This window comes from Mustela putorius, unplaced genomic scaffold (assembly GCF_011764305.1).
Source record: "Mustela putorius furo isolate JIRA1106 unplaced genomic scaffold, ASM1176430v1.1 tig00000166_pilon_pilon_pilon, whole genome shotgun sequence".
Classification (NCBI taxonomy): domain Eukaryota; kingdom Metazoa; phylum Chordata; class Mammalia; order Carnivora; family Mustelidae; genus Mustela; species Mustela putorius.
Genome location: NW_025421301.1, coordinates 2,407,379 through 2,419,520, shown reverse-complemented (window position 1 = coordinate 2,419,520; position 12,142 = coordinate 2,407,379). Strand labels below are relative to the sequence as shown.

The following is a 12,142-nucleotide window of genomic DNA, read 5'->3' as shown; positions in this document are numbered from 1 at the left end:
ATAGCCTTCTTTCCCGTCTCAGAATGCTTTTCCCTTCCATTAAATACATTTTTATGTATTTAATACATAAATACATTATGTATTTATGTAGATAAATACATATGTACATAAATGTCTAGATGTTGTCTCCTTGTATTTCTACAAAACACAGACACACGAAAATCGAACCCTGGGAGGCTGAAAACTAAAAGTAAAGGGAGAAACTAAAAACGCCTCTTGCAAGCTCCCAACAGCTGAATCCGTGGGCGGCGCCACCACCTGGGAGCTAGAGGAGCGGTCAGAGGCCTGAGGCCAGCAACGCACCCGCCCCTGCGTTTGCGGCCTCCACGCTGTAGGGGCCGCTGTGGCAATGAACCTGATGGGCGCTCTGGGCGGCTCTGTCCTGCACGCGGCGAGGAGGCGGAGCTGAGAGGACGCGCAGGGTGGGTGACCTCGCAGCAGGTGAGGGGCGGCGGGTGATGGGCGGCGGCGGGGGAACAGGGTGCCCTTCCCCCTACCCCCACTGTCCGGTCCCTGGCGTTGTCCAGGGGGCCGCCCTGTGGGCCTCGCTTCCAGGTGCGTCGGGCCTGACGGCGTTCTCTCCAGCCCCCCGAACCGTCGCTACTCTGTGGACGCCCTGAACCGTCTTTGGGATCCCTGACCTCATAGAGCCCATTTCCCGGCCTTCACATGCCAAGATCCCGGCGCTGGTCCTGCGCCGCCTCACGTCAGGAACCCTCCCACTTCCTGGCCAGTTTCTTGGTGTCCCAGCTCACCAGGCTGCTCTTCAGAGGGAAGAGGTGTTGTGATTGTTTTCACCTGAAGTGCCTCTTTCCTTCAGTCACGTGTTCCCCCTTGCAGTTCCCCACCGCGCAGTTTCTTTTTTTTTCTGGAGGCTTCAGATGCATCTGTCTCTGAGTAATAGCCAGCTGTGGTGTAGATACCACCGTATGGGGAGGGAAGTAGTATGCACCACTACCTCAGATTGTAACAGCCGTTGGGAAAACCCTTCTCCCTTACTCAGGTACAGTAAATTCAAGAGATGGAAAGGCACTTTTTTAAACTTTTTTTTTTTTTAAACATCAAAACAACAAATACAGAATCCATTTAAAAAAATTTAAATGATTATAATTTTATGTTTTGTAATTCTGGTGATAAAGAGTACCATTGGGGGTGAAGTGGAATAGGGGTGGGCTGGAAATTGAGAGACCTGGGTTATCTCACTCTCATTGGCAAAGACCAGTCTCTTTGGGTCTAGGTTTCTGTGTTTAAAAAAGGGAATTGGACTAGGTGGTAAGCATGACAATAGCTGTCATTTATTGAACATCTCTTACATCCTTTAAAAAGTGTTATTTCACTTAATCTACACAGCTGTTCTGTGCAATAGATAACAGTACCCTTTCAGGTGGAAACTGAAGCCTGCAGAGGTTGTTGTCACCTCTTCCAAGACCTCCAGCTTACACATAGCAAGACTGGAAGGAATTTGAGGCTATGCCGAATCCCTTGAAAACACAAAGCCGTCTGAGTCTATCCCAAACTTGTTTATTCTAATTTAAATTCTTTTTGAAGTGCTCTGACCCTGACTGCAAATGATTTTCTTAAATATTAAGATAGTGTGGTATGTGAAACTAAAATAACAAGTGTATTTTATATCTCCACTAAAATAGTTTGTCTATTTTAGAATTCTTTAAATCTTAAAAAAGGGGGGGGGGGCTTTGATTATTGCTAAGGTTCATTCTCACTAACATTCTATAATTCTGATGGTTTTGTTTTGACATCTTCTGTTGAGATGCTGATTTCAAAAATGAACATCTGAAGATGAAATTTTTCCCTAAAGTAACTCATAGTCTTTTTATCTTGGTCTAATTTCCATGTACAACATAATATAGTCATACCAGTGAATTGTTCAATATCAGTTGCCAAATACACTCTGATCATCTGCCTGAGCAAAAAATTTAGTAAGGGAGGGAAAATCATCCAAAAATGATCAGTTCTGACTGTCTAGGACTATGTTGTACAGGCTCACGCGTTGTGGATTAGTTCCAGGAGGGCACCATTCTCACTCACACTTTGAGGTGTGGATGACACTCATGAAGCTGTGTGAGGCAGCATCCTGTCTCTCTGCTGCTTTCTTTTCCAATCACGTATTTCCTTCACAAGAGGATGGGCAGAAGAAAAAGATGAACTTTTTACCAGGGAGGGACATATGAAGTAAATGCAGCTGAATTTAGATCCTTTTTATTTATGGGTAGGTATGAAAAATCTTACTCTGTTTTTAAAAGACATAAACGGCATTTTCATATCATTTGTCAGTAGGGGAACAAGAAATGAGTGATGGAAAAAATGAAGAAATACAAGTAGGGGCTGCTGGATAGATTGCACCCGCCAGGGATGGCCCCTTAGATACCTAATTTATTGAGTATTTTGCAAGTGGGCCCACACACAGGCTAATCACCAAATTGCTTCACCAGCAGCAGTGCAGTGCCAGGTTTCGGTCATCCCTGCCAGACTGTGTGTGTGTCTTTTTAACACAATAAATGACTTTTTTTCCCTAGCTTAAAAGTAAACCTATCTTGAAAGCAAGTGTAAGTCGAGATTGATCAGTATCATATGCAAACAAGTTTAAGTGCTTGCTACTTACAGTGGTGAACAAAGAGTGAGGGGAGAAGTTGGACAAAGTAATGGGAGGATCGGAAGTTCTAAGGGAAGTGTGCTAGATGTTAAATAGATGTTTTTGTCTAAGGTACAGTGCATTTGAGCGGTGATGTCAGATTATTGCTCTGCTTTGAATTTATGATTAGTTCTGTAGCTTTTAAAAGTGGAATTTACATTAGCTCTGCACTTGAAAATAGCTTTACTTCTAGATTAAAAGTTTACTTTTGATGGAGATATTTGTTTTCCCCAAAAGTTTTGACAGTGAACACATCTGTGAACAAACAACTAAGTTTTTGCACTCTATGTACTTTACTTAGACAACCAACACAAGTTGAATTTCTGCTCCAGCCATATATCTGTAGCTCTGTGGGCCAGGCATGTGAAGAGATTCAAAAGAACTTTCTACAGGAAAAGGTTTTTTGTTGTATTGTTTCTTATAGTTGTGTATAACACAATTTTTTTTCTTAATATTTATTTGACAGAGAGACACAGTGAACAGCAAGAGAGGGAACACAAGCAGGGGGGAATGGGAGAGGAAGAAGCAGGCTTCCCACTGAGCAAGGAGCCCCATGCGGGGCTCAATCTCAGGACCCTGGGATCATGACCTGAGCCGAAGGCAGTCACTTAATGCTTGAGCCACGCAGGTGCCCATATGGAACAAATTTTTGACTACAAAAGCCCTTTTTGTACTCAGTAATCTATATTTTTTTATTTAAAGTATAGAATGATGTTAAGATTTCTTTGTTCAATAGATTATATAAACAAATTCATGCAATTTGGGGGAGAACTGCTATAACCTCCCAGTGACTGTGACTGTGACATGCAGCAGTAGGGGCACATGGGTGTCTTAATCAGTTGAACATCCGACTCTTGATTTCAGCTCAGGTCATGATCTCGGGGTTGTGAGACTGAACCCTGAGTCAGGCTCTATGTTCAGTAAGGAGTCTCTTTGTGCCTCTCCTGATCCTCCTCCCGCCCCTTCTCTCTCTCTCAAATAAATAAAATCTTAAAAAAAAAAAGAAAGCAGCAATAAAATTGAACTGTCTTATGCCATATCTGGTAAAAGACATATGTAATGGAAAATGTTACTTATATACTTCGCAGAAAGTATACTTTCCATCCACAAATGATGGAAATTGTGGTACATGAAATCTTTTAAAATATAGTATGATAGGTAATCCCTTAATTTGTAATTGTCCCTTTAATAAACATTTCTGCTAGCTTCCAGTTCAGGTGTTCTTTGTCATTTCTGGTAAAAAGTTTATAATAAATAGTGTATTATTAAGGTGAATATGGATGTCTGGAGATAGCAGTATAATAAGGACTGTCTTGATTATTTACTTCCTTCATTCATTACAAAGAAAACATAGGTTCTGCTAAGGAAAAGAGGAGACCAAGGAATCTTGCAAATAAAATTAAGTCATTACAGGGACGCTTTATATGTCAATTATATGTTCAATTCTTGATCTCAGCTCAGGTCTTGATCTCAGGGATATGAGTTCAAGCCCCGAGTTGGGCTTCCCACATTGGAGGTTGGGCTCCTTGCATTGGGCTTCCTCCTGGGAAGGAGCCTACTTTAAAAAAAAAAAAAAAAAAAAAAATTAAGTCATTACAATTCATGTTAGAACCCTCTTTTTAAAAAAAATTTTACTTATTTATGTATTTGACAGAGAGAGCGAGAGAGATCATAAGTAGGCAGAGAGGTAGGCAGAGAGAGTGGGGGAAGCAGGCTCCCTGCTGAGCAGAGAGCCCAATTCAGGACTTGATCCCAAGACCCTGGGATCATGACCTAAGCCGAAGGCAGAGGCTTTAACCCACTGAGCCACCCAGGCGTCCCATGTTAGAACACTCTTAATCCATACTTTTTACAGACATTTCAATATAGGTTGAATTTCAACATTGAAGATCCCTTTGATTTGATTTAAAAAATTTTTTTGCAATCCTTTGATTGTAAAATAGTGAAATGTCTCTTTCTCCCTCTCTTGTTTTTGGATTTGAGGTAAGGATTGCATTAACCATCCTCAATTCTTGGCAAATTTTATCAGCACAGAATGTAATCACAGAATGATTAACGGTGGTCTGAGGACCTTTCTGTGCTTTACAGTATGTGCCCTCTGTACCCACTTTCCCCATTACCTTGTTTTTCTTCCCAGTGAACAATTTTAAACCATAGTCTACTAGATATCTTTGTTTTAATTACATGCAGCAGTTTCTCAATAATTGAAGGAAAATGCCACTTTGTCAGTTTATAGTTAGAATGAATGAATGAATGACCTTTGTGTATTTGCCTTTTCAGGCCTTCCTAGTATTTTTATCTAATGCCCCAGTTTCAATTAGCAGTATACTCAGGCTGTGATTTAGTCTTAAAGTGGCTGTTGTGTTAACTATTTCCTGCCTCACATTTCTTTTAATGGGCAGAGCTGATTTATATTCTATAATATTGCTTCCACTTAAATGATTGCTTCTTTTTAAATTTTCTTTCCCAGTGTTACAGTTAATCATGTTATTAACTTAAGTCGAAACATTACTGGAACTTAGCTTAGGCATCTGGTGATCAGCATTTGTCACTTAAATTCCAAATGCATTAGTGGTACATTCCATCTACCCTGTTCTCATGGCTGAGAGAGAAAGATGAAATACCAGCGGTTTTCATAGAATGAAATCAAAGCAATAGGAGTAGGTTGTTGCCATAAGAAAGGAGTAGCCACAAAGGAATTTACCATCCCTTCCCCATTTTGTTGACATTTGGGAAAGATTAGGCCGTAGATGAAGAGGAAGTTAAAAGTATTGTTCAGTAGATTATATAAATCAATAGATTATATAAAAGGGATTCTGGACCTAAAGCAGAAGCAAATGCCAGGTCCCTACTAAAGCTATTTTTCTTTTTTTTTTAAGATTTTATTTATTTATTTGACAGACAAGAGATCACAAGTAGGCAGAGAGGCAGGCAGAGAGAGAGGAAGGGAAGCAGGCTCCCCACTGAGCAGGGAGCCCCACGCGGGGCTCCATCCCAGGACCCTGGGATCACGACCCAAGCCAAAGGCAGAGGCTTAACCCACTGAGCCACCCAGGGGCCCCCCCTATTAAAGCTATTTTTGTGTGATATCAAGAAGTTAGTTCAGGATGGGGCACCCAGCTGGCTCAGACAGAAGAGCAGGCAACTCTTGATCTTAGGGTTGGAAGTTTGAGCCCCATATTGGGTATAGAGATTACTTAAAATTACTTAAAATAAATAAGCTTAAAAATTTTTTTTAAAGTTAGTGCAGGACATAGGCTCATAAGTAGACCTCTGGGTCAGCAGAAAGCAGTGTATTTTTTGCCAGCCTTGGGCATGATGAGTTTCAAGCAAGTGTATTCTGGCTGAACAAATTTCAGGCACCTTAAGGAATTGTTTCTAAGTTGTCTGTAGTGGGAAAAACAAAACAAAACAAAAAACAGTGTCCCAGTGGAGAAAATCAGTAACTTGCATACAGGGGAAATTTAAAAAAAATTGTTAGTTACAGTTTGAATGATGTTTGAAATGCTGATGAATTGTGTTCTTTGAGTTGCTACGTCATATACCTCATGGCCAAGGTCTGCAAAGTCCTTTGCAGAAGAAGTAAACAAAGCTAGATGATTGCTGTATTCTTGCAGAAGAGGTAAACGAAGCTAGATGATTGCTGTATTCTGCTGTAACACATCTTGGACAGAAACGTGAGACTACTTGTCATTGGCAAGTTGGTTTATCCTCAGTGCTTCAGAAATGCTCATTTGCTCCCCTGTGATTACAAAGCCAGTACACGCATCTGAAGGATGAGAGGTTTATTTAATGAATGTCCAGGAAACGCTGGCAAGAGAATGGAAGGAGCAAAATGCCATATCCTCCTGCTGGTAGACAGTTGCTCTGCCTATAACACACTCCTATGCTTGGATCAGGCATGTGTTGAGTTTTTCCCGTTGAATTGCATGGAGCTATTCTAAAGCTATTAGATGGGGGTATACTTTTCACAGTGAAAGCACACTGCTGAAACAACTCTTTCTAAATTTAAGTGGTGAAGAGAATATAGAAAATGTGATTGCTGAGATCTGGTGGTCTGCAGAAGCCATCCACATAGTGAAATTTTGGCTGAAAGCAGGTATGATTGCTATGGAACCCCTGAGGTCAACCTGGAAGACTGCAAACCAAGCGTGGTATTTGAAATACTCTGGTACTTAATTGCCAACTCTCTTAGTCTCCCAAACCAGTTTGATTTTAAAGGCTTTGTGGCTAGAGATAGTAGATGAACTATTTTCCAAGAGTGAGCAAATCCAAAAGTTGCTATAGGAGTGCTAACTAATGTCAGACTGGAGCCAGAAAGTGATGATGATGATGATGTTGATAATGACAGTGACAACCATAACCTCTGGTGGATGATGGAACAGAGAACAGTGAACATTTCAGAAGCCCTGGCAAGTATAGGGAGCATTGAGAATACTTTCCCTTCAAGTAAGTGTTTCTGACAAGGTGTTTATCCAACTAAGTGGTATAGATGAAGTAATCACTTCAACAAAAAACAGTTTTGGGGGGAAAAAAAAAAAAAACCAACTCCTGGAGTGCCTGGGTGGCTCAGTTGGTTAAGCATCTGCCTTCGGTTCAGGTCATCATCTTAGGGTTCTGGGATCGAGCCCCTTGTCCTGCTCCCTGCTCAATGGAGAGTCTTCTTCTCCCTCTGCCTCTCTCCTACTCATGCTCTCTCTCTCTCTCTCTCAAATAAATAAAATCTTTTTTTTTTTAAAGAAAATAGAAAAAAACTGAACTCCTAATTTTCTCCACAATTAATAAAGGTACAAAAATGTTGCTTTTATAAAGTCAATAAAATTGAAGACTTGAAGAATCCTTAATTGAACAAAGCCCCAAAGAGCGTTTAAATGTGAATGTTTGACTCTTGTTTTATAACATTTACCGTATGGAAGGGTTACAGCATTTCCCCAGAGAATTTTATTCATATTGTCATAATTTCAGCCTTTGGAAGCTCTCTTGGCTACCTTTTCCCTCCCAACTCTCCCTCACCCCTCCCCAGCATTAGATGGCAGGAATGATAAGAATAAGCTTTTGCCTAATGGTATCTAGAAGAGAGTATTCACAAAATGTTGACACTCCAGCTGGGAGAACTGGAAGCCCAAAGACACAGAGAGTTAGAGTGATTAAGAGGAGAAAAGGATATTCAGATGAGAAGATGGCAGAGCAGTCCTTCCCAGAGAGTCGCTGACACACAATGAGGAGTGAAAGTAACTACCTGCCCTTACTGCTTGGTACTCATGCTTGGGTAGGCCAGCAGATGCTGAGCACGGGCCAGGGGGAAGCTGTGGGAAAAACTGAGGAATGCTAGCAGCCCTCCAGCTGTTTCAAGGTGAGCAGTAGTGAAAATGGGAGGAAATGAAGGGTATGAATTACTCCCTGCCCCCTCCTTCCCTTAGTACCCCTTTCATATAACAAGTACAAGGTGGCTCAGACCAAGGCTTCTGTGAAAGTAGTAAAACAACTTTTGCCCGTTTCACCGGTTTGTTCTAAGAGATGGAATATTAAATAACTGTTTTACCAAACAAAATTTAAAGTACTGTTTACAGAGTACATGTTACACAAAGTAATAAAATAATTGGCAATCACTTTGTATATAACTGGACTGGGATTCAAGAAAATGAATGAGTACAGAATGATTTTTTAAAGAACATTATAAAAAAATGGTCATGAAGGGGAAAAAAAAAAGGTCTCTTTCTTATTTTTAGGTAATAAATCCTCATTAGTCAAGAAGATGTCTTCAGCACCGGAGTCTCCTGGCTTTAAAGAGGAACCATCCAAAGAGAAAGACTTTAGAAACCCAGGGTTCAGAGGGGTCCGTACAACAACCTTATTTCGAGCTGTGAATCCAGAGCTCTTCATTAAACCTGTAAGAAATATATCCAGGATAAGTCATTATGTTCAGTTTAACTAGGCTATCAGAAATAGGAAGTTTTCATTTTATCATGAAAATTCTGTGTTGACTAGTAAGAGCTCACTGAATAAAAGCAGGTGGAAGGAAAACTTTAAATACTGTTTCTCTAAATATACATATAAAACTATTTTAAGGGTATTTGAGAGCTTTAACAATATAGTTGCACATTAATAGATCAACTTCTCAAATTCCTATCTAAAATTTTATTTTAATGGTTGCACTAATTTGAAATATTTTTTGCACTAAAGAAATATTTGTTTGATCAGGTATTATTGAGTAAATAAGATCTTCCATTGAAACAAAACAAAATGAATATCTGATCATTCTTTCTACAATCCCAGCTTTAACTGTATTATTTTTACTTAAGAGATATTGCAAATATCATGAAAAGTTTTAAACATACAATGTAAGGGAGTTAGCTAATCATTTATATTCTTGTTGCAAATTACTGAATATATTTGACCAGTTTTATTTTTACATAAATAGAAATTTATGTAAAAATAAATATAAATAGAAAAAATGTAAATGAAATCAAATATTATATAATATACTTAAATATATTGAATTTTGTTAGAATATTAATAACATAGTTGCCAGTGTAAACTGTTTTAAAGTTAAATAGGTCAGTTTAACAATCAGATCATTAAGTCAAGGTAGAATTTTGTAAAACCTTTGAACAAATGTGTTGTTTTAATTGCCAAGTGTATTTCAAGAGTTGTAGATTTAAACCCCTTTGAGCTTAGGGCTCTTCTTATGTGTCCATCCAAGTGGAAAAGTTTGACCTTTTTCTTTTGATGATTAAGATTTGAAATAGTAATACAACAGATGTGACAGAAGCAGAGAATACTAATTTAAACTTGTATCACTACTGTGCACTCACGCTGACCCTAAGAAACATTAATTTGTTGAGTGTGAACACAAAAAGGAAGATTTGAGTTATACTCTTGACAGGACAAAACATTTCTGTGGAGTTGTGAACATCTTTTCCTATTTTTTTTTTTTTTTCCAATTTCAAAGTTACATCGCTTTGTCTCTTAGGGTCTTGGATTTTTCAGCAGTTAATCAAGATTATTATAACAGCATAGTATCTGCCCCAATCACTAAATTTCTTGAGGTTATAGAGTAGGTTCCCAGAGAAGAGTGTATACATTGTCATTTTTGCTGTACTTAATATATGATGTGAAAATGAAGGGCTTTTTGTTAGTTATCCATGAACTTAGGCAAGAAGAATAGCATATATACTTCATTCCTCACTTCCTAACAAGATTAAGTAATTGAAGGTTTGCCAGTGGGAAGCTTGGGTTGAGGCATGTTAAACAACTTCTTCTTGTCACCCAGATAACAGTGAAAACTCTGAGCACCAGACTCATTTCTGTGCTTCATTTCCCCAGCCTATCTCCCAGACACCACCATCCTGAAGGTGGAGGCCTGAGATCAGGCTGTACACAGGAGAAGAACGGGAGAGGAGAGCAGGAGTCTTTTCTAATCTCTGAATTATCAGGAGCTAAATTGATTGGATAAGGAACTGGGTAAATTGTTATAAGGGAAAAGCCCATAGCAGTGCTAGTGTGGTAATAGACTTGGTGTGTCAAGAGGAAAGTGCAACAGATTTAGGTCTCCTCAAATTATTAATCTTAATTAATGAGGATTTATCATTTTTTTTCTTTGGCAGAACAAACCTGTAATGGCTTTCGGATTGATAACCCTTTCACTTTGCGTGGCGTATATTGGTTATCTACATGCAACACAAGAGAATAAAACGGACCTATATGAAGCTATTGATAGTGAGGGACACAGTTACATGAGGAGGAGAACATCTAAATGGGATTAATAGTGCTGGATACTGCAGATGGAACTTCATAAAAGGCTCTGAAATCTTTGAAGGAAAGACTGTGAGTGCATAGTATCAGCTTGTTCTAGAACGTGTTGATGAGGAAAGAAGGTAACAGTTGCAGCCAGGCCTTGAGGCTGTATTCCTTACCTCATTCTTTTTCCATAGAGGGAGCTTCTCAATATTGTTCTTTTATTAAGTCCTCGTATCAAAGTGCCAGGAGAATGGAAGTCGTTTTGTTAATTATTAAGTTCTGTATAATAAAAGTACCCAGTGCTGTCAGATTTGCAGAGTATTTTTAATATTTTGAGGTAAATTGTGTATTTGCATCTGCTGTGAGGGTTTTGTTTTGCTATTTGCAAAGGCAGTGATCATTTTCTTCCTGGCACAGAACTTGTCTGTATTTATGAAAAAGGAAGAAAAAAAGAAAGAAAGATTGTAAGTAATTGTAAAGCCTGTAGTCCACATTCAAGACAGGTAATTTTTACAGAGTCAGAGATGACTCAAATATTTTGGCATTCTATTTCAGCTATTTTTGTTACAGAATTTTATTTCTTTTGAAAAGGTAGTCCCATTACTACTAACATGAGTAAATGGGAGAATAATTCAATGAAATTGGAGTTTTTCTTTGAAAAAGAAAGTATAATAAACTGGGATATGTTTTTATTTGATTACAACCAAATGTTACCTATTTAAGTTTTTATAAATTAATGTTACAATGATACTATAAACATAAAACCAAATTTTCTTATGGTTATTTTAAAACTAGAACTATTCAACAGATAAGAAGAGAAAGTCTTACTCTCCTGGGTTTACCTTATATAATTTAAATTTTTCTGACAAGGGTTTTGGACATGTTTCATTTATAGAGTTTTACCCTGTTTTCCAAATCCCTGTAATTGGGGGGTCAGTAATAAATCTCACTTATGAAATTTTTTTTCACTTCTTATTACCAAGTAACAATAACTGCATTGACAGAGTATAGTATAAGCTACTATGATGACAAATAACTACTTTATTGTAGTTTTGTAAGATATGTGAAAGTGCAATTATGTCTTATTTATAGATATTAAAGAGCTTAACTAGTTATCTATATGCAACTAAATCAAGTCTTTATTCCTGAGCCCTAAGTATTTCTTTGCTATGTCTCTCTATATAGTATACTTCATCAGTTTAAAATGCACTTAAGTGGTATAAAATGCCTTTTAATTTAAAGTATTATCTTTTGCTTTTGGTTTCCCTCTGTACTTAGGCTGTTAAGCTAGAATTTTTCTATTTTCAGCTTATGCATGTAATGTCATACCATCATCTTTTAGAATTCCTCTATTATTCAACAAAATAAGTTGATATTTGGTGGGGAGATAGTAGTTAGGTGAATTCTCAAGAGACCAACGCAGCAGCAAAGTGCAGTGGAAAATGCACAGAGCAGCCTTAAGCCATCTGACATCTATGTATGTGAATACATACATATTCTCATGTGTCATTTCTGCTATATAGACTTTTATCAGCTCTTCTTATCAAGGTTCTTTCAGGGGTGAGGGTTTGGCATGAGAAGAACATGTGTTAAAATCTAGCTTCTGCACTGACCAGTTGTGTGCCTTAGACTGTACACTTAGCCTCTGAGTCTGTTTCCTTATAAGGATGTTAGGGATCCTATATTAAATAGGATTGTGTCATTGCTTTTGGTTATTGGGAAATAAACATATGAAAATTTGATTTTATGTTT

At 38.3% G+C, this 12,142-nt stretch overlaps 1 protein-coding gene across 1 annotated transcript; it reads left to right on the top strand.

Annotated features, from left to right (window-relative positions):
* The first annotated feature begins 339 nt into the window (after positions 1–339).
* SMIM8 (small integral membrane protein 8) lies at positions 340–12,142 on the top strand. Its single transcript, XM_004766939.2, has 3 exons — positions 340–441; positions 8,380–8,540; positions 10,258–12,142. Exons 2-3 carry the CDS (start codon positions 8,406–8,408, stop codon positions 10,414–10,416), a joined length of 294 nt encoding a protein of 97 aa, XP_004766996.1. The 5' UTR covers positions 340–441; positions 8,380–8,405; the 3' UTR covers positions 10,417–12,142.

Excerpts from the sequence above, each read along its gene's own strand:
- SMIM8 (XM_004766939.2), top strand. The coding sequence starts at position 8,406 with ATGTCTTCAGCACCGGAGTCTCCTGGCTTTAAAGAGGAACCATCCAAA. Across the intron at positions 8,541-10,257 it reads CAGAGCTCTTCATTAAACCT|AACAAACCTGTAATGGCTTT; the intron begins GTAAGAAATATA and ends TTTCTTTGGCAG.